Genomic DNA, 23,431 nt, shown 5'->3' on the forward strand with positions numbered 1-23,431 from the left:
GTCATTTTTATTCTTTTACCTAGGGTTTTTTTGTTGGTTGGCTTTGTTCTATATCTGTTTAATGGCATTCAGTTCAACTTATTTAGACCTCTAGCATTGCTTCTACTTAGCTGTTCAGGATATTTCAGCTCTTGCTTTTCTGATTCTTGCCCTACCTAAATGGACTTTTATTTTTATTTTTATTTTTTATTTTTATTTTTATTTCTTTTAAGATAGTGTCTCAAGCCACTAAAGCTGCTGGAATGCAATGTACCAGAAATTGCCTGGCTTTTTGGGGGGGTGAGGATGGGGAGGAAAGGTGTGCATGGTCCAGGAATCGAACCCAGGTCTCCCAAATGGAAGGTGAGCATTCTACCACCAAACCACCTGTGCACCCTGTGACTAGCTTTTATAAAGGGGATTTATTAAGTTACAAGTTTATACTACTAAGGCCACCAAGATGTCCAAATTAAGGCATCCAGAGAAAGATACCTGCTCTCTGGAGGAAGGTTGATGTCTGTCACATGGGAAGGCACATGGCAACATATGCTGTTCCTTTGCTCCAAGGTTTCATTGCTTTCTGCTCTTCATTCCAGTGGCCTCTTCTCCCTGTCTCCAAGCATCTGATCTTTCTGCTCTCTATATCAGCTCTATTCAGGTCTCCAGTAAACTAATTAAGACCCACCCTGAATGGGCAGGGTCACATCTCCATCTAATCAAAGGTCGCACTCACAATTGGGTAAATCACAATTTGATTGGATGAAAACAATCCAATCAAAAGTTTCCACCCTACAATAGGTCTGCTCCCACCAAATTGTATTATGATTAAGAGCACATGGCTTTTCTGGGGTACATAAGTTTCAAGCTAGCAAAAATGGTCTCCCTGGATAACCTCAACCCCAGTCAGATTTTCCCAGACAAGACAGGTCCAGGTCTCAGGAGGAGGATGTAATCTGTATCACATTTCCCTAAGGATGAGACCCAGCAGGTTGTTAGAGATTCCTGTGAAGACTCTAGACTCTGTTTTTCCTGTCCGTCCCAACAGATGGTCCTTATCAGCCTGCAGCTCCCCACCAGCATAAAGTGGTGTGATGTCTTTAATTCTAAGCATACCCTGTACCTGCCAGGGATGTGGTTAAGACAGAACCTGAGGCATAAGGTGTGTTTTCGGCATAGCCCTTGCGGTCTGAGTTCTCTGATTGAGGACTGCAGCTTGAGCTGTCCCCTGCCCCCCTTTTCTTGGGGAAGATAAGCTCGTTAGAGAATTATGTCCTTCACTTAACTTGTTACCTTGTCTCTTAGACCCCTCCTAACTCCTTCCTTGACTGGTCAGAACTGACAATTGAAAATACATGAGGCTTTCTCTAATGAGCTTCTTAGAATAGTTTTAAAAAGGAAAAAAAAGGTAATCCCTTTTCAGAACCAATCCCCTCTTCCAAGGTTTGCCTGTCAAAAGCCAGAGTTGGCACCTGGCTTTATGTGCCTTGCAGCACAGCCCTTTTCCAGTATTCTGAGCAGGGCCAAATCCAAAATAGTCATTTTTTTGCCTTTTTTGTTTTCCCTCAGTTCCCCCTCCTGTCTGCCAGGAGAAACTTTCCTTTCCTGCTTGCTCTCGGTTTTTCTGTGCTTGGAGCTTATATTCAGCAGTCCACAGTTGTTAATTAAAACCAAAATTGGAAAAAAATCATTAAAAACACAAAACAAAACTGCAGTTGGGGCTTGGCTGAGCTGCCCTCCCTTGCTCCTGAGAAGGATTGCTTCTTCTCCCCACATGGAAATGTTTGCATCTGAGCCTGCCTTGCCAGTGTGGGAGGGGCTCCAGCCTCTGAAATTTTGGGACTTACAGTTCTTTACCATGATCTTGGCCTTTCCACCCATTTTAGACGGGTGTATAATGTATGTTCTGTCATGGATGTCCCCCAGACTGTTCCAGATAATTTCTGGCTATTTGCTAGCTGCTCTACAGGATGAACTAAATACCACACCTCCCTACACTGCCATCTTGCCCTGCTTCCTCCACCATTGTATTTTAAGCCACTGAAATTTGAGAATTATTTTTACTGTACTATAACCTAATCTATCCTAATCGATTTTTTTTCCAAAGGGCAAGGAAGTCCCTTTTTTTAATATTCGTCATCATGATCATTTCTTAGAACATTTGCATCAACTTAGAAAAAGAAATAAAACGAAAACAAAAAAATTCATACATACCATACCCCTTACCTCCCTTTCATTGATCACTAGCATTTCAATCTACTAAATTTATTTTAACATTTGTTACCCTATTATTTATTTATTTTTAATCCAGATGTTTTAATCGTCTGTTAATAAGGTAGATTAAAAAGAGCATCAGTCACATTGTGAAAGCTATATCATTATACAATCATCGTCAAGAAGCATGGCTACTGGAACACAGCTCTATGTTTTCAGGCAGTTCCCTCCAGCCTCTCCATTATACCTTAACTAAAAAGGTGATATCTATATAATGCATAAGGATAACCTCCAGGATAACCTCTCAACTCTGTTTGGAATCTCTCAGCCATTGACACTTTCTTTTGTCTCATTTTGCTATTCTCCCTTTTGGTCAAGAAGGTTTTCTCAATCCCTTGATGCTGAGTCCCAGCTCATTCCAGGATTTCTGTCCCACCTTGCCAGGAAGGTCCACACCCCTGGGAATCATGTCTCATGTAGAGAGGGGGAGGACAGTGAGTTTGTTTGTCATGTTGGCTGAGAGAGAAAGGCCACATCTGAGCAACAAAAGAGGTTCTCTGGGGGTGACTGTTAGGCCTAATTTTAAGTAAGCTTAGTCTATCCTTTGCAGGCATAAGTTTTATACGAACAAACCCCAAGACTGAGGGCTCAGCCTATTGCTTTGGTTGTCCCCACTGCTTGTGAGACTATCATGAATTCTCCACCTGGGGAAGTTGAATTTTCCCTCTTTCACACCATTCCCCCAAAGGTACTGTGCAAATATTTTTTTATTCACTGTTCAGATCACTCTAGGATTTATTGGGGCATCACTCTGGACAAACGTACAAAATCTCATGCCCTACTCAAGGTTCCATGTACTTATGGTGTTCAATTAAACTGTCCACATAAGTTATATTAGGAAATGCACTAGTCAAAATATAAATTTTGTGCCAAATAAACATTTTTTGCTTTAGTCTTACACATAAGTTAAAGTTTAAAAATATGAATTATCATCTATTTTCAACAGCCTGCAATATTGACATTCCTTTGTTCTTCCTCATGCAAAAACATTTTTTAATTTGTACATTTAGTCACTGCCATTATACACTCTAGGTATTCCTGGATTATACCATCTCAGTCTTTATCATCTATCATTCCTTCTGTTTTCATTTGTGCCCCCAGCCCTCCTCCCTCTATTATTCTTACATTCAGCTTCATTCAGTGTTCTAACATAATTGTATTACAGTTAGACAATATTGTGCTATCCATTTCTGAATTTTTACAAGGAGTCCTGTTGCACAATCTGTATCCCTTCAGCTCTAATTACCCAATAAATATGGTTCTCTCTTAAAGAATATGTGGGTTGAACAAAGCGAGGAGTCAGGAGTCATGATTTTAATGCCAACATAAACCTGTACTTTTGATTGTAAAAGATGACTAATAATATTATTAGTCATATAATAACATATAAGATAATTCCTTATCCAGATATTATCTTTCTGTCAGAAGATTTTTGAAGTGATCCAACAATGAGCTAAATACAGGGAGCATTATAGAAACAGCCATTTTGCTGCTATTCAAACTTTCACCTCCCTGAGCAGCTGCTGAATGTGGCACTAACATTTACTTAAGGCTATAATATTCAGTTCTACTGAATTCATACCTACATCCTATATTTATAAATAAATGTGAGGACAAAGGACTAAAAATGTCAGAAGATCACCATTTTAAACAGTTAATTTTTATGTGTAATCTCAAAGAAGGTCAAATCACAGCACTAAACAATTTCCCATTGGATCACTTAGGAAAATCTCCTCTTTTGCTTATCTTTAAATATAACCTCATCCCCAAACAATACTTATTATTACACAGAAGAAACAATAATTTACAGTGGAGACAGCTTGCAGATGCCACCTTAATAAAATGAATATAGTTACTGAAAAGTATGCAGTATCACTTCTGTGGCTTCTCTGGTAAGAATATACAAACCTGAAACTAATCATGAGGAAATGTCAGACAAAACCAAATCAAGGATGGCCATTTCTGTGAAATGGTGCTCTTCAAATTGTCAAGGTTAGGAAAGACAGAAAAAACAGACCCAGGATCTGTTTCAAATTAAGAGACTGAGGAAAAATGACAACAAAATATGATGTTTAACCCTGGTTTGGATAGTGGACCAGAAATGTTTTTCCTTTTGCTAAAAAGTACTGTAATGGAACAACAGCTGAAATATAAGTGTATAGATTATGCAGTAACATTGTTATCAAATATTAATTTCTAAATTTTGATAATTGTTCGTGGGTACCCAAGGGAATATTCTTTTTGTTTTTTTTGTTTGTTTTTGAAGTGTTTAAGGGTCAAGGGACCTCATGTCTGCAACTTACTGTCAATTTTTAAAAATCTAAGTATAGAAAGAATGGTAAGCTGTTAATTAGAGAATCTGCATGAAGGTATATAATAATTCTTTTTTCTATTTTTGTAAGCTTTATATAAGTTTAAGAATACATATTCTAGAGGCCACTGCTATCAATTCTCTCTGGGAGGTTCAGCCATCCATTTTTTTCAACAAATCTGTATGGAGTGCATGCTGCCTACCATGAAATCTTCTAGACTCTTGAGAAAGAGCAGTGAACAAAACAATATAGCTAACATTCTTAAAAGGGAGATAAATATAAGCAAGCAAGACAGATAATAAATATGCTAGTGAATGACGAGTGCTGAATATAAAACAGGGGTGAATGAGAAAAGGGAAGTGGTACGATTGGGGACCTAAGTTATATAAAGGATATCCAAGAAAAAACTCTTGGAAGAGATGACATTTGAGAAAGGACTGATGGTTATCAATAAAGAAATGAATAAATACACAAATGAAAGGATTTTCCTTATCCAAAGTCCATGGTTGGTCCTTTTATGAATTCTCCCCCCTCTAAGAATAACCTTGGTGTTGCTGAAGCAAGGTGAATTTGAAACACAGAGGAAGAAATATAAAGATAGAATTCATACTTTCCTCCTTCAAATTAGGAGCAGCCTCAGAATTTTACAGCTTAAAGTAACTTCAGCAATAATTAGTCTATTTCATGCCTGACTGGGGAATCTTTAGTCGTTCTTTGATTCCATATGTTTTGAGTACTTGCTATATTCAGGGCGCCGAAGATAAAAGACAAATATGTGCTAATCATCTCACAGGCAGAGCAGGTGTTTAAACCTCTAATTCATCTCCCTCCCGTGGTGATGTAAGACATTCAGAGGTGGGATTTGAAGGACAAGTGAAAATTCTCCAGGAGAAGAAAGTGGAAAATGGCCCTCTATAGAGCAGAGTGACTGGAGGAAAGCATGAGAGCACTTGACAACCCAGAAATGAGCAAAGTCTGAAAACTTAGGCCTAGAAAAGTGGCCTTGCTGCAGGTGATGAGCAGAACTGAGCCAGGCACCCAAACCCCACATGCTTTTTCCTAATAAATATTGTGAAATGTCAGGTCTCCTTGCAAAACCCTGTTACTGATCAGAGCAGGAAATTCGAGACATACAGAGAAAGAACAAAGGGAATTGGAAGTTATGAATTGATCTCTCCCAAGCTTTAAGAAGTGGATATATTACTGTCATCTCTTCCCTTCTAGAGCACCTCTGCTTGGAATAGGAGGACCCACAAAACTCTGCTTGCCCAGGACTCTTCATCTCCTCCAGAGGAGCAAAAGAAAATGACCAGGTTTCAGGAAGCAGTGACATTCAAGGATATAGCTGTGATCTTCACCAAGGAAGAACTGGGACTGCTGGACACCGCCCAGAGGAAATTGTACCAAGATGTAATGGTGGAAAACTTCAGGAACCTGCTCTCTGTAGGATATCAACCCTTCAAACCAGATATAATATTACATTTGGGGAGAAAAGAGAAACTTTTGATGATGGAGTCAGAAATTCAAGATGAGCATTCAGGACACAGGAATCAAAATGAGATAGACACTCTTCAAGAAGTAGCATTAAGATACCTTTTATATGAAGATCTTATGTGCTGGCAGATGTGGGAACAATTTACAAGTAAATTAACCAGAGATCAAGATGTGATCATAAATCCTAAAGGCAAAAGATCCAAGTTGCCAAAACAAGGTGATTCCCCCTGTCAGATGTGGGCAGGAGAATCTATTCAGGTTTCTGAAGATGAGAACTATGTAATGAAGCAGCATCAAGGGGAAACTTCCACTAGGAGTCAAAGTAAAGAGTTTACAAATAGGATCACTTGGGATTTTTGGAGGAAAATGTATCTGAGTGAATCACAAAACTATCAAATGGATATAAGAAATAAACTGGGTAAATGCAATCCATATGTTATGAGAAGGGTCTCTCATCACCATGATGGTCATGGAGTACACAGAAGAGAGAAAGTATTTAGCCATAATAATTGTGGAAAAGACTTGAAATCATCCCAGCATAGTGTAATCCACTCAGGTGAGCAAACCTCTGATGAGAATGGGAAAGGTGTCAGCATTGGCTCTAGTCTTGAACCTCATCAACAACTGCACTTAGGAGAGAAGGCTCATATATCTATTGAGTGTGGAAAGCACATCAACTATAGCTCACTGCTTCCCATTCATCAGGGTGTTCCTACAGGAGACAAATCCTTTAGGAAAGATGGGTGTGATGAGGGCTTCAGTCAGAGTTCACATCTGCAACTTCATCAAAAAGTAAATGCCGGAGAGAAACCCTATAAAAGTCAGGTATGTGCTAAGAGTGTCAATCAGACCTTCTCTCTTCCCACATATAAACTTACTCACACAGGAGTGAAGTCATATAAGTGTGACAGGTATGGGAAAGGCTTCTGTCATAGCTTAGATCTTAACATTTACTGTGTAGACAACACTGGAGAGAAATCCTATAAATGTGATGTGTATAATAAAGGTTTCAGTCAGCCATCCCAACTTCATACCCGTCAGAGAGCCCACAATGGAGACAAAACATACAAACAGGAAACATGTGATAAGGTATTTAATCAGCATTCTGGTCTTCATCAGAGAGTTCACACTGGAGAGAAACCATATCAATGTAAAGTGTGTGGTAAGATCTTCAGGAGGGCCTCAAATCTTCAAGCCCATCAAAAAATACACACTGGAGAGAAACTGTACAAATGTGATGTGTGTGATAAGAACTTCAGTTGTAATTTTCACCTTCAGGCCCATCAGAGAGTCCACACAGAAGAGAAGTCATACAAATGTGATGTATGTGATAAGAACTTCAGCTGTAATTCTAAACTTCAGGTCCATCAGAGAGTTCACACAGGAGAGAAACCATACAAATGTGAAACATGTGGCAAGGGCTTTATTCAGAGTTCACATCTTCAAGACCATCAGAGAGTCCACACTGGAGAAAAACCATACAAATGTGAGGCATGTGGTAAGGACTTCAGGAGGTCCTCAAATCTTCAAGCCCATCAGAGAATACACACTGGAGACACACTGTACAAATGTGATGTATGTGATAAGAACTTCAGCTGTAATTCTAACCTTCAAGTCCATCAGAGAGTCCATACAGGAGAGAAGCCATACAAATGTGATGTGTGTGATAAGAACTTCAGTTGTAATTCTAACCTTCAAGCCCATCAGAGAGTCCACACAGGAGAAAAGCCATACAAATGTGAGACGTGTGGTAAGGGCTTCAGTCAGAGTTCACATATTCAGGACCATCAGAGAGTCCACACTGGAGAGAAACCCTACAAATGTGAGACATGTGGTAAGGACTTCAGTCAGACTTCACATCTTCAGGCTCATCAGAGAGTTCACACAGGAGAGAAGCCATACAAATGTGAGATATGTGGTAAGGGCTTTCGTCAAAGTTCATATCTTCAAGGCCATCAGAGAGTCCATACAGGAGAGAAACCCTACAAATGTGAGACATGTGGTAAGGAGTTCAATCAGATTTCAAATCTTCAGGCTCATCAGAGAATTCACACAGGAGAAAAGCCATACAAATGTGAGACATGTGGTAAGGGCTTCACCTGGAGTTCACATTTTCAAGCCCATCAGAGACTCCACACAGGAGAGAAGCCATACAGATGTGAGACATGTGGTAAAGACTTCACTCAAATTTCAAATCTTCATGCTCATCACAGAGTCCATACAGGAGAGAAACCTTACAAATGTGAAACATGTGGTAAGGGCTTTAGTCAGAGTTCACAACTTCAGGTCCATCGGAGAGTCCATACTGGAGAGAAACCATACCAATGTTTTGTATGTGGTAAGGGCTTTAGTCAGAGAGCATGTGTTCAAGTTCATCAGAGAATCCATAAAGGTGATAAAACCAATACATGATGAGTGTGGTAAAAGTGTTCTTCAGAACTTAGACTTCTCATTTTCATCAGAAAATCCACACAGCAGAGAATATTTTTGAAATGTAGTGTTTAAGAATTCAAGAATGAGCTGAGCTTTCCATTTCTATTGAAGAAAACCTATTCTATGAATATGGCCAGTATTTCAAGCAGAGCCCTAATTGTCACAGTTAACAAGAGAAAACACAACAGAAAAACCCAAGAATAAGGGTTTCACATTCAATAGAGTCTACACAGGAGAGAGACCTTAAAAATGATGTATAAGGTCAAGACTTAAGCAAAAATATACTGATGGACATGATAAAATCCATGTGCACTAGAATGTAAGCTCCATGAGGGCAGGAGCTTTGTTTGCTGCTCTCTTACCATGACCTCAAACCAGTGCCTGAAACATAGTAGGTACATGTTTATGATGTCTACTTTAAAATCCTAGTCACATTAATTTCAGCACCTGAGTCTCTTGGATTGGCAAAAAAAAAAACTAATACCCTAAAACAAGACAGAATTTAGAAGACAGATCTGGTAGAATAATCCTTTTGGTACCTCCACCTAAACTTAAATTGCTCAAAATTATAACCAGGTTGGAAAAAAGTTTGTTCATACGGAATTTCTCTAAGCTGAAAATGAAAAGTTCATTGTGCTGTCCTTTTCACTGGTAGTTAAATTTCTTACATTTTCTGAGTGGTTAATAATTTTTTATGGCAAATTAAGAACAACTAACATTTGATACTAGACATATTGAATTCCTTTTTCTAAAATGTATTAAATACCTACTATGTACAGTCGTGGTGCTTGATGCTAGGCTAAAGAAATAAGACATACATGATATGTGGCCCAAAGAATCTAACAGACTAGCATGAGAGACACGTGTGTGGTAATTTGGAACTGTATATACCCCAGAAAAACAGGTTCTTAAAATTAATCCATTCCTGTGGGTGTGAACCCATTGTAAGTAGGACCATTTGCTGAGGTTACTCCAGTTAATGTGTCGCATCTCAGTCAAGATGGGTCTTAATTCTATTGCTAGAGTCCTTTATAAGAGAATGAAATTCACACAAAGAAAGAAAAAACCACAAGAGGCAAGAAATGTACCTGGAAGAAAAGTGAGAGACCAGGAGATGCTGCCATGTGCCTTGATATGTAATAAGCTAAGGATCCCCAGGGTTACTGACAGCCAGCTCCAGAATACTACAGTCCTTGGAGAGAAAGCATCACCTTGATGATGCCTTGATTTGGACATTTTCCTCTTCTCAAAACTGTAAGCTAATAAATTCCCATGGTTTAAGCCAACCCATTTTATATTTGCTTGAGCAGCATAGGAAATTAGAACACGCATGTAAATTAGTAATTGCAATAAAGGTAGTGTAGGTGCTATAATTGTGTATGTGTACTACTTTTGTGTGCAAAGGATGGATTGACCAACTCTCAGGGAGCAGGGAAAAGGACAGCGTCAGGAAAATCTTCATAAAAGAGGTTGTGCTTGAACTGGGTCTTTAAAAATGGGAAGTAGTTTAGATGGACAAGAGAAGGGAAGGATATTCCAGCCAGGTTGACTAGCATAATCAAAGACATGGAGCTAGTATATTAGTAGGAAAGTACCTAATTCAGAATGGTGGAATCCAAGATGGGAAGTAGCCATAGTGAGAGAAGATGATAAAGAGAAGAAAGGACCATTTCCTTACTTTATGATGGCCTCATAAGCCGTTGTGCCAATATTTGTGCACTCTTGTGGAAGCAGGGATGGGAGTTCTTGGGCACTTGTCCAGGTCTGCAAATACTGGACTTACTAAATGGTCACTAGCAAAACAAGGTACATCAAAGCAGGTCATAGCATTCCAATGAGATGATCTGGGTTAATTATAGCAAGGGAAGAAAGAAAAGGGATGTTCTCACATCATAATATTTTCTGTTATTACATGAGAAATGTTTGCATCCTTTTACATTGTAATATCTCTGTAAGACATTGGAGGAGGCTTGACCCTCAGTGTGCCAAATGAGAAAGTTCAAGTTGTAATTGAATGTCAACATTGTCAGTTATTTTGCAGTGACTTGGGAGAGAAGCAGTGGCCCAGTCAAGACCACAGTGTTTAATCTTGGGTGCATTTTTCATCTACCTCTTCTAAGTCAGGATAACAAGGAGTCTAAAATCATTGCCCAAATCTTTGAAAGAGTTCAACAGTGAAGAAGAGAAACCAATCAGAAGGCTGAGGACGGAGTGCAGAAAATTGATTTGGTTACTTAAAGTTATCTTCAGTATAAATATAAAAGTTCTTTAATGAAAAAAAATCTTTCCAATTTATATCTGTCTGATCATGCTGAGTCTTTATTTACTGTCTTCTTTCAAAAACATAAATTCAGGGACCACCAGGAGGGTAAAAGCCAAAAATGTCCCTAATGCAGCCCCATTCGGGAGTTTGGAAATTAGGTATTAAGCAAAAGCTTTTAACCTGGTGAGTGTTGTGACTAATTTTTTTAACTTTTTTTTTTGTATAGTTAACATATATACAAAGCAAAGAAATAAAAAGGCAATAGTTTTCAAAATATTCTTCAGCAAGTAGTTACAGGACAGATCCCAGAGTTTATCATGGGCTACCACACGATCCTCTCAGATTTTTCCTTCTAGCTGCTCCAGAATATAGGAGGCTAGAAGGCTTATATATTTTTTTTATCATCACAATCGACTTTTTTCCTTCTTTTTTGCGTAAAAAATAAAAGATATACAAAAAAGCTATAAATTTGAAAGCACAGCACCATAATAAGTTATAGAACATATTTCAGACTTTGACATGGGCTACAATTTCACAATTTTAGGTTTCTATTTCTAGCTGCTCTAAAACACTGGAGACTAAAAGAGATATCAATTTAATGATTCAGCATTCATATTCATTTGTTAAATCCTATCTTATATGTATAACTCCACCATCACCTTTGATCTTTCTGTCCCTCTCTTTAGGGTTGTTTGGGCTATGGCAATTCTAAATTTTTGATATTGGAATGGTCTGTCACTAATATGGGGTAGGAAGATGGAGTTATCTGATGTTCTAGAGAGGCTGCACTAGGTTTCAGGACTATCTGGACCAGGGACCCATCTGGAGGTTGTAGGTTTCTGGAAATTTACTCTAGTGCCTGGAATCTTTGTGGAATCTTATATATTGCCCTGGGTATTCTTTAGGAGTGGCTGGAATGGTCCTGGTTGGGGGCTGGCAGGTTATGATAGGTAGCAAGGTCTACCTGAAGCTTGCATAAGAGCAACCTCCAGAGTAGCCTCTCAACTCTATTTGGACTCTCTCTCCCACTGATACTTTATTAATTACACTTCTTTTCCCCCTTTTGGTCAGAATGTAATTGTTGATTCCAAAATGCCAGGTCTGAATTCATCTCTGGGAGTGATGTCCCACGTCACCAGGGAGACTTTCACCCCTGGATGTCATGTCCCACGTAGAGGATAGGGCAATGATTTCACTTGCAGAGTTGGGCTTAGAGAGACTGAGGCCATATCTGAGCAACAATAGAGGTCCTCCAGAAGTTACTCTTAGGCATGCCTACAGGTAATCTAAGCTTCTCCGCTACCTACGTAAGCTTCACAAGAATAAGCCTCATGATCAAGGCATGGCCTATTGATTTGGGTGTCTCTAAAGTTTAACACAGTATCAGGGGATTCCTTGATGGTGAGGTTTAATGGTTCTATATTCTTTCTCCCCTCCCTCAGGGGACTTTGGCAATATATTTTGATTATCTGCTTAATATAGTCTAGGATGTTTCCAGCCATTACAATAATCTATACAGGATTAAAGGGCCTCTTTCTTATTCTGTGCTTCCTGTATTTCAATTGTTCAAATGAGCTATACAGATAGGTTAAATTATGCACTACAGAAAATTTCAGTTCCAGATCAAATAAACCTTTCTTCCATTGGTCTCAAAGAGTATGAGTGGTCCTAAAATATAGACACTGTCTTCCTTACCCCTGTATTCTGAATTACTTTAACCCCAACCTGTTCAGCTTTGTTTTTATCTCTAAATATCAGGTTATATATATAAAACCACCACTCAAAATTCAGAAATAATAATCACCGATCTGGACTTAATGTGTCTGCTCTAAAAGTTTACAGTATAGGCCCCTGTTTTCTTATAAGCATTTTCTAAAGGTGTCCATAACATTGTTGTTCTTTTGTTTCTGCTTGTCTCACCAAATGTCCCACATTTTCATTCACATCATTGCATGCTTCATGACTGTTCTTTTTTGTAGCAGCACAACCTTCATTCATAAGTATACACTATCGTTCACCATCTACTTCTCTGCCAGTGCATCCTTCAGCCACCTGCATTCATTGGGCATCATGTAGAATGCCCAAAGTTCATATTCCACCAACATTCTTAATATTAGATAATTTCATTGTTCCCAAGAGAAAGAAAACCAATAAACACACCCTCATCAAATAGGAAATCTAGACCTCCTCTTAACTGTTGTCCCTCCCCCCATTATTTACCTCTGCTATTGCTGTTTTAGTGCTGATGGCTTCCTTTTGAACATAGCTCATAGCATGCAATAGCAGTTTTCCCCCTGTAACCTGGAGTTAAACATTCTTTATATAAGAATCATATATTTGAAGTAATTCTTACAGGAACTAATTCATATTTCTAGTATGAATCAGTGGGACATGTAGCATCTGTACAACCCCTTTCAATCTTGTTAATCTTCAATATGGTAATATTACTTCTTGACCCACTAGAGAATCACCTTCACTCCTATCTATTCCCTTACAATGAAGTTCAACCTCATTAGCTAATGTTTCACCCATCTCTACCTTCTATGTATCTCTCAGTCCCCTATATCTGTATTATAAGCCTCTGATTATACCTTTATGCTGGTCATAAAAGTGGAATTATACAGTATCCTTTGGGTCTGGCTAATTTCACTCAGCGAAATTATGTCCTCAAGACTCATCCATCTTATGTGCTTCAGGACATCATTTTTCTTACTGCTGCATAATATTCCATTGTATGTATATACCACATTTTGTTGATCCACTCGTTTATTGAATGGTATTTGGTTTGTTTCCATCTTTTGGCGATTGTTATTAGTGCTGCTATGTCTGTTTGTGTCACTGTTTTCAGCTCTTCTGGGTATACACCAAGTAGTTCTATTGCTGGGTCATAGGGCAACTCAGTATTTAGTTTCCTAAAGAACTGCCAAATAGTCTTCCATAATGGCTGCACCATTATCCATTCCTAACAGCAGTGCATAAGTGTCCCAGTTTCTCTACATCCTCTTCTGTATTTATAGTTTCCTGTTTGTTTAGTAACAGCCATTCTTATAGGTGTGAGGTGGTATCTCATTGTAGTCTTGATCTGCATTTCCCTTATCACCAAGGAAAATGAGCATCTCTTCATGTGCTTTTGAGCCATCTGTATTTGCTCTTCAGAAAAATGCCTATTCATACCTTTAGCCCATTTTATAATTGGGTTGTTTGTTCTTTGGTTATTGAGTTGTATGATTTCTTTGTATACATAGGAAATCAAACCTTTGTCTGATATGTGATTTCCAAATATTTTCTCTCATTGAGTTGGCTGCCTCTTTACCTTTTTGACAAAGTCTTTTGAGGTGCAAAAGCTTTTGATTTTGAGGAGTTCTCATTTATCTATTTTTTATTTTGTCGCTTGTGCTTTGCTTGGAAAGTTTAGGAAACTACCTCTTACTACTAGGTCTTGAAAATGTTTCCCTACATTTTCTTCTAGAAAGTTTATGGAGCTAGTCCTTATATTTAGGTGTTTGATCCACTTTGAGCTAATGTTTGTGTAGGGTGTAAGATAGGGATCCTCTTTCATTCTCTTGGCAATTGATATCCAGTTCTTCCCTGCCCAATTATTGAAAAGACTATTTTGTCCCAGTTCAGAGAATTTGAGGGCCTTGTCAAAAATCAGTTCACCATAGAATTGGTGGTCTATTTCTGCACTTTTGAGTAGATTCTATTGGTCAATGCTTATGTCTTTGTGCCAGTACCATGTTGTTTTGACCACTGTGGCTTTATAATAGGTTTTAAAGTCAGGAGTGTTAATGCTCCTACATCGTTCTTCTTTTTTAGGATGCTTTTACCTGTTCAGGGTCTCTTTCCCTTCCAGATGAATTTGGTAGTTAGCTTTTCCAAATCTTCAAAGTAGGTTGTTGGAATTTTAATTGTACTGTGTTGAATCTGTAGATCAATTTGGGGAGAATTGACATCTTAACTATATTTTGCCTTCCTATCCATGAGCAGGGAATGTCTTTCCACCTATTTATGTTGTGATTAATTTTGCACATTACAAGGATACTTTGGCAGCAGTGTGGGAGATGGATCAGAGAAGAGCAAGACTGGAGACAGAAAGTTCAGTTAGAACACTGTTGTTGAAGACTGGGCAGAAGACATGAAGACCTCAGCTAGGTCAGAAGTCATGGGGATGCGTATGAGAGGACTCAGTGACTGAGCAGATGTGGCAGATGGGAGGAAGGGAAAAGTCTAGGATGACTTCAGATCTGGGGTCAAGGACACTAAACTTTTTTGCCAAGTTTAGTGAAGAAGAGGGAGAGTTAGGGAGGTGGTGGTAGCAATGAGTAGTACTAAGGAGGGGATCCTTCTGCCGGATTTGATTACCTTATATAACACTTTTCAGCTTACAAATTCTATAAGGTGGTGAATAAAGTAGTTTCAAAGAGATCATTACATTAAAAGAAAATTTCCTCAGTGACTAGACCAAGATTCAGTCAAAGATTCAGTACTGTTTTCCATTGCAAATTAAAAAAGAATCCAGGGCAAAGTGAATCCCAGGCCTGTGCCCCATTGGTAAATGCCAGTTCCAACGTTGGGCCATGAGTTAGCCAAAGATATCTGACAGGCTTAGAAAAGTCAGAAAATCAAACTCTCAAACACTTGGAATTGTGACCCTAGTTTAAATAAAAATACACAGCTCTCACTCTTTCCATAACTTTCACTCAACCATGATTCTGGTGAAGTTATCCTTTTTTCACATGGAACAACTGCAAATCAAATTAAGAGTCCTCAGAATTCCTGATTCTCTGCAACCATTAAACAAACAAACAAATAAAAAACTTCCACCAATCAGAGTAAAAAATTGTTGACACAGTCCCCCATTTTCCTCCTGCTCTGCTCACCTTCAAATCTCATCTGAATCCACGGAAAGTTGCCATTTAGAGATTCATTCCTTTATATGAACTATTTAATTTATGTAAATTTTAGATTATATTAAACAGAATAAAACACCTTTTGGTTATCATTTTTATTACCATTTTGAGGACAACTTCTGTTGTTTTCAAAGGTCCCATAATATACTAACCTAAACACACATAATACAAGTCTTCTAAGATCACGTTTCAAGGCTATGAACTTAATGTCTTATTTTTTCCAAGAGCATGGGTTTTAAAATCATGCAAATGTCATGAATATTTCCAATCATAATTTTAATTTAATAAATTGGAAAATGATATGGCAGGGTGGTAGACCTGTTAAAAAATTTATTGTGTAATAGATATATACCATAAAATTTGCCATTTTAACTATTTTTAAATGTATAATTCAGTAACACCCATTTACAATGTTGTACTACCATCACCAACATCATTACCAAAACATTTTTATAACCCAAAACAGAAATTCTGTACCCATTAAGCTATAATTCAACTCCCCATTCCCGCCTCCTCCTCCACCTCCATTGCAGTCCCTATATCCTCTGATATGAAATCTACTTTCTGTCCCTAAGAATTTACTTATTCTAGATATTTCATATAAGTTGAACCATGCAGTATTTGTCCTTTTGTGTCTGGCTTATTTCACTTATCATATTTTCAAGGTTCGTATTGTAATATGTATCAGAACTTCATTCCTTTTTATGGCTGAATAATATGCCATTGCATATGTATATCACATCTTAGTTTGCCAGTCTGCTATGACAAATACCACACAACATGTTAGTTTAAACAATGGGAATTTATTGGCTAACAGTTTTGAGGCTAGAAGAAGTACAAAATCAATATATCACAAGGCTTGCTTTCTCAAGGGTCTGTAACATCTGGTAATAGATGTCAGTAATCCTTGGGGTTCCTTGGCTAGTTTATCTGCTGCCTGTCACATGGCAGTGTCCACCCCTTTCTGGCTTCTGTGACTTCCAGGTTCTCTTTATAATGCCTCCAGTAATCTGGATTAAGACCCACCCTCATTCAGTTGGGCCACACCTTAACTAAAAACAGCAACTCCAAGAGGTCCTATTCACAGTGGGTTCACACCCACAGGAATGAGGATTAAGATTAAGAACCTATCTAAATTGGGATACATAATCAATTTTATCACAGCCCACCCTTTAGACCCCAAAAAGATATGTTCTTCCCATATGCAAAATACATTCACCCCATCTCAATATCCCAAAAGCCTTACGTCATTTCAGTAACATCTCTAAATCTAAATCCCATCAAAATCAGCTGTGTGTGTGTGGCCCATCCTGGGGCAAAATTCCTCACCTGTAAACTTGTGAAAACTAGATGGATAGATAAAATGATAGAACAAATGTGGCAAAATATTAAAAGTGGTGGAACTGGCTATGGGAGGGGGAGGAGGAGGATGTTGGAGTTCTCTCTATGGGGTCTGTGTTATTTTTATGACTGTCCTCTAAGTTTCAAAGTATTTCTAAATAGAATGTAAAAAGGAAAAAAAAAAATTGACCTTACTATAAGCAGAAAAGAAAATTTTCACAATGGCATTTGGTAATTGACAAAATCTCCAGAAGAGCCAGAGGAAAGGCTGGGAAGTTAGGAACAATTAAAAAATAAAAACATCTCCAGACATTGTCAAATCTCATCTGGAAGGCAAAATCACCCCATTTTGAGCACCTCACTGCCCTAGAGCTTGTACTAAAAGGTCAGTTACATCACATGGAAGTTTAAAGAAAGAAGGATTTCAATCCTCACCCCAGACATACTGACTCAGAATATGAAGTTTAAGAAAGTTCTCAGGTGGAATTGTGTGGAATTCATATGTATATTCAAGTTTGAAAAGCATTGTCAGATTAAATTGATCATCTTTATTCATCAGTGGGAGGGGAGTGGAGAAGAAATACAGAAGTGTGGGGGTTAGAAAGAGAGAGAAAAGAGTTAAAGAGATAAAAGCCAAGCAACTTGGTTAAAATTGAAGACACACAACTTTAAAATCAAGCATAAATAATTACTCTTTTTTGTGGGATTTTGAATAAGTTTGTCAGTGAGGAAAAAAAAGAAACTTTTATTATTCGGATTTTACAACATGGCAACTCAGTATATACCCAGAAAAGCTGAAAGCAGTGTCACAGACATTTGCACACTGCTGTTCATAATTGCATTACTTACAGTTGCCAAAAGATGCAAACAATCCAAGTGTCCATCAACAGTCAAATGGATAAACAAAATATAGTATATACATACAAATGGAATAGTATGCAATAAAACAAAATGAAGTCCTGAAGCATATGACAACACGGATGACTCTTGAGGACATAATGCTGAATGAAATGGGCGGACACAGAAACATGGTTTCACTGATATGAATCCCCTGGGAAATGTGAACGCGGAGTCTTAAAATGTAGACTATAGGGGACCTAGAGATCGACAGGAGCTACAGAAGGGGGAACAGTTGCCTAATATGTACAGACTACTTAATGAGGTGAACTTAAATATAATGGGAATGGATGGAGGTGATAGTAGTTCATTAGTGGGTTTATAAGTGTTCTAGTTTGCTAGCTGCCAGAATGCAATATATCAGAAACAGAATGGCTTTTAAAAGGGGGAATTAAAAAAGTTGCTAGTGTACAGTTCAAGGCCAAGAAAATGTCCCAATTAGAACAAGTCTAAAGCATCCAGGAAAAGATACCTTCGTTCAAGAGGGGTGGTGAACCTCGGGCCACGGTGCCTCAGCAGGCATGAATGCTTGCCTGCGATGCCAGAGGACCTGGGTTCGATCGATTCCCAGTGCCTGCCCATGTAAAAAAAAAAAAAAGAGGGCTGGTGAAGTTCAATGTTTCTCAGCTGGAATGGCATATGGAGAACATGGCGCATCTGCTGGCTTTCTCATGGCTCTACAAAAGGGACTCTCTCCAAAATGTTTCCTCTTTTAAAGGATTCCAATAAGCAACTCCACCTTCAATGGGTGGAGACACACCTCCATGGAAATCATCTAATCTAAAGTTACCACCCACAATTGGGTGGGTCACATCTCCGTGGGAACAATCAAAATGCTCCCACCCAGCAATATTGAATGAGAATTAAAGGACCTGGCTTTTCTGCGGTCCACCACAGATTCACACCAGCACATTCACCCTTTGAACCCCAAAAAGACATGCTCTTTTCAAATTCAAAATAAATTCACTCCATAGCAATAATGTCAGAAAGTCTTAAATCATTTCAGTAACAATACACTTAAAATGTAAAGTTAGAAACAGCATAAAATCTCATCAAGTCAGTTACAGGCATGGTCTGTCCTGAGGCAAAATTATCCTCGGGCTCTGGACCTGTAAAACTCAGAACACATTATTTACTGCCAAAATATAAAAGAGGAACATTCATAGGATACATATACTTATTTCCATAGAGAGGAAGGAACACAGGGGTCACTGGACCTATACAGTTTTAAAAACCTGCAGGACAAAGTCCATTAGATTTGAAGGTCTGAGGGTCATTTATCTTTGGGGCTTTAGAAGGTGGCAGCCCCATCCTTTCCAAGGGCATATGCAGTGGCTTGCCTCTCTCCAAATGCAACCTTGGGGGACTGAAGAGACCACCTTTTTCTCAGCTCCACCCTCTCCAAGCATCAGGGCTGCACCCAGGCTCTCTGCCTTCTCCAGGGCACACACTCAGCCCCTCCATGTGGTGGCAGCCAGGCTCTCCTCAAACCCCAAGGAATGTGTTTCACCCTCTCCAAGGCCTGAGGCAGCATGACTCTTCCACTGCAATGAGGTGGAAGACCCATCCTCTGCCTTCGGAGTAAACTCACGCTCTCCATGTGCTTGGGTGGGTCTGCTCTCCTGGCCCAAGGCTTCTTGACTCCAGACCCCAGCCTTAATGGTTTTGCCTCTGAAGTTATTTTTCCCCCAATGTGTTCCTTCTCTGTCCCTCTCAGTCCTGAATGGCAGTGGTTCTCTTTAGAGATCCCACAACACTCTCATCGGCTTTCTATGCAGTAGCCTTGGATGGTGTCCATCAGACATAAGGAGTTTCCACAAATCCTTCCTGGATAACTCCATGTTCAATCCTGGCTTTCTCTGAAATAGCTGACTGTTTCCACATTTGGCCAAGACCTCATGAGGGGCACTATTCTCTGGGGTCTCCCTTCCTGAAAGCCCAGAATTTTCCAGAATATCAACTTCTAGTTTCTTTGTACCCAAGAGTTCAGTTCTCAGCTTATCTCTTTCCTGTCGCATTTCACTATAAGCTGTGAGGAGAAACCAGGCTGAACTTTTGACATTTAATTTGGAGATCTCTTCTGCTAAATATCAAAGTTCATGGCTTTTAAAATCAGCCTTCCAGCCAAAGCCATTAGTTAATTTTGCCAGATTATCTGCTATTTTAAAATAAGGATCACTTTCCTTCCAGTCTGCAATATACACGCCTCAGTTCTGTCTAGAGCCTAGTCAGAGGTATCTTTAGAGTCCATGTTTCTACCAACAGTCTCTTCAAAACATAGGCCTTCTCTATCCAGCTCCTCACAACTCCTTCAGATTTCTCCCCTTATCCATTTAAAAAGCCGTTCCAGCAAGTTTGGTATTTGCAAACTGCAGCAGCAGCACCCTACTTCTCAGGTACCAAAATCTGTTCTAGTTTCCTAGCTGCCAGAATTCAATATACCAGAAATGGAATGACTTTTAAAAAGGGAAATTTAATAAGTTGCTAATTTACAGTTCTAAGGTTGAGAAAATGTCCCAATTAGAACAAGTCTATAGAAATGTCCAATTTAAGGCATCCAGGGAAAGATACTTTGGTTCAAGAAGGCCAATGAAGTTCAGTGTTTCTCTCTCAGCTGGAAGGGCACATGGTGAACATGGCAGCAACTGCTGGCTTTCTCGTGGCTCTACAAAAGGGACTTTCTCCAAAATGTTTCCTCTTTTGAAGGATTCCAGTAAGCAACTCCACCTTCAATGGGTATAAACACACCTCCGTGAAAATCATCTAATCAAAATGCTCCCACCCAGCAATATTGAATGAGGATTAGAGGATATGGCTTTTCTGCAGTCCACCACAGATTCAAACTAGCACAATAAGTAATAGTGCCATACTGAAGGTGAATATGATTGAAGGGGGTTGTTTAGAGCCATGTACCTCACCACGTAGCACTTACAGTTATAAATAAATAAGTTCTTGCATGAACTACTAAAAAGATATGACACTTAGACAAAGATTTAATAATAGAGGGGTATATGGGAAAAACTATTTGTTCTATGCTATGGTCTATATTGAACAGGAATACATCACTAGTATCACAACAATATTAGGGTAAATAATTGAGGTGGGGAGGGCAAGAGTTAGGGGAAGTTTTGGACTTTCTCTGGTGTGAGCATGTCTATTATTTTTTTCTTTGGAGCAATGAAAATTGTCTAGAATTGAGAGTGATGATTGTACCACTAAGTGAGGCTACTGTGAAACAATAATTGCTGATTTAGGATAGAATATATGCTATATGAATGTATCTCAACAAAATCTCCAGATTCAAAATAAACAGAGAGTCAAGTGTAGGGAAAATGTTGAGAGAGAGGTACATCTATTCAGTGTTGGTAGGGTAGCAGAATGAGGCAGCCCCATCCAGAGGGTAATGTAGTGGATCCACAGGAGGCTAAATGTGGGGTCACCATATGATTAAGTGATCCTGTTACTGGGAATAGACTCGAAACAACTGAAAACAGGGACTCAAATAGACATTTGCACACTGATTATTTTGGTTTGCTAAGGCTTCCAGAATACAATATACCAGAAATGGAACAGCTGTTAAAAAGGGAATTTGTTAAATTACAAGTTTCCAGTTCTAAGGCCACAAAAAATGTCCAAACTAAGGCATCCAGAAATGAATACCTTGACTCCAAAGAAAGGCCAAATGACACCCGGGATTTCCCTGTCATGGGAAGGCACATGGCTGGCATCTGCTGCTCCTTTCTTAGCTGCTCCAGGGTGAACTCTGGATTTCCTCTCATAGCTTCCATTGGCTCTCTCCAGATTGTGGCTTGCTTAGCATCTCATGGAAAGGCACATCTCATTAGATAGCAACGTCTGTTGAGCTCTGCATCTCCAAATATCTGTATCTAGGATCTCTCCCGTCAGCACTCCAAGTATCTCCAAATGTCTGAGTCTTTGTTGCGTCTGGTTCCTGTCTAGCTTCTGTCAGCTCTCTCAGCTCCTAGCATCTCCTGGGGCTTCTGCATTTCCAAACATCTGTGTCTCTGTTGGCTCTTTAGCAATTGTTCTCCAAGCATCTGTGCTTCCTCCAAAATATTTCCCCTTTTAAAGCACTCCAGTAAATGAATTAAGACCTACCTTGAATGGGTAGAGTCACATCTCCAGCTAATCAAAAATCACACCCACAAGCAGCACATTACAAGAATTATACACCATGACCAAGGAGGATTCATCCCAGGTATGCAAGGATGCTTCAACATAAGAAAATCAATTAATGTAATATACCATATCGACAAATCAAAGCAGAAATCTACACAATCATCTCAATTGATGCAGAAAAGGCATTTGACAAAATTCAACGTCCTTTCCTATTGAAAAAACTTCAAAGGATAGGAATAGAAGGGAACTTCCTCAAAATGCTAAAGGGAATATGTGAAAAACCCACAGCTAACATCCTCAATGGGAAAAAACTGAAAACTATCCCCCTAAGATCAGGAACAAGACAAGGATGTTCACTATCACCATTGTTATTCAACATTGTGTTGGAAGTTCTAGCCAGAGCAATGAAACAAGAAAAAGAAATACAAGGCATCAAAATTGGAAAAGAAGAAGTAGAGCTCTCACTGTTCGCAGATGATATAATACTATATGTTGAAAACCCCCAAAAAATCCACAGCAAAACTACTAGAGCTAATAAATGAGGACAGCAAAGTGGCAGGTTACAAGATCAACACTCAAAAATCTGTAGTGTTTCTATACGCTAGTAATGAACAATCTGAGGAGCAAATCAAGAAAAAAAAATCCCATTTACAATTGCAACCAAAAGAATAAAGCATTTAGGAATAAATTTAACTAAAGATATGAAAGACATATACAAAGAAAACTACAAGGAATTGTTAAAAGAAATCACAGAAGACCTAAATAAATGGAAGGGCATACTGTATTCATGAATTGAAAGACTAAATATAGTTAAGATGTCAATTCTACGTAAATTGATTTACAGATTCAATGTAATACCAATTAAAATCCCACTTACTTTTCAGAAATGGAAAAAACAATCACCAAATTTATCTGGAAGGGCAGGGTGCCCCGAATAGCTAAAAATATCCTGAGAAAGAAAAATGAAGTCGGAGGTCTCATGCTACCTGATTTTAAGCATATTATGAAGCTGCAGTTGTCAAAACAGCATGGTACTGGCATAAAGACAGCTATACTGACATAGAGTGTTCAGATATAGACCCTCTCATCTATGAACAACTGGTCTTTGATAAGGCAGTCAAGCCAACTCACCTGGGACAGAATAGTCTCTTCAATAAATGGTGCCTAGAGAATTGGATATCCACATTCAAAAGAATGAAAGAGGATCCGTATCTCACACACTATACAAAAACTCAAAATGGATCAAAGACCTAAACATTAGATCTAAGACCATAAAACTTTTAGAAGAAAATGTAGGGAAATATCTTATAAATCTTATAATAGGAGGCAGTTTCCTAGGTCTTACACCCAAAGCACAAGCGTTGAAGAAAGAAAGAAAGAAATGGGAACTC

At 38.8% G+C, this 23,431-nt stretch overlaps 1 protein-coding gene across 3 annotated transcripts in view; it reads left to right on the forward strand.

Annotated features, from left to right (window-relative positions):
• The window catches only part of LOC143668255 (uncharacterized), a 62,259-nt gene extending 42,658 nt beyond the window's left edge, over nt 1-19,601 (forward strand). For 2 of the 3 annotated variants that reach the window (XM_077142880.1, XM_077142879.1), the window contains one exon: nt 5,787-10,512. In XM_077142880.1, the coding sequence (XP_076998995.1) occupies nt 5,868-8,468 (2,601 nt within the window). In that variant the 5' untranslated portion in view covers nt 5,787-5,867 and the 3' untranslated portion in view covers nt 8,469-10,512. The other variant, XR_013168361.1, reaches the window with a different exon arrangement.
• The last annotated feature ends 3,830 nt before the right edge of the window (nt 19,602-23,431 follow it).

Source organism: Tamandua tetradactyla, chromosome 24, assembly GCF_023851605.1.
Source record: "Tamandua tetradactyla isolate mTamTet1 chromosome 24, mTamTet1.pri, whole genome shotgun sequence".
Classification (NCBI taxonomy): domain Eukaryota; kingdom Metazoa; phylum Chordata; class Mammalia; order Pilosa; family Myrmecophagidae; genus Tamandua; species Tamandua tetradactyla.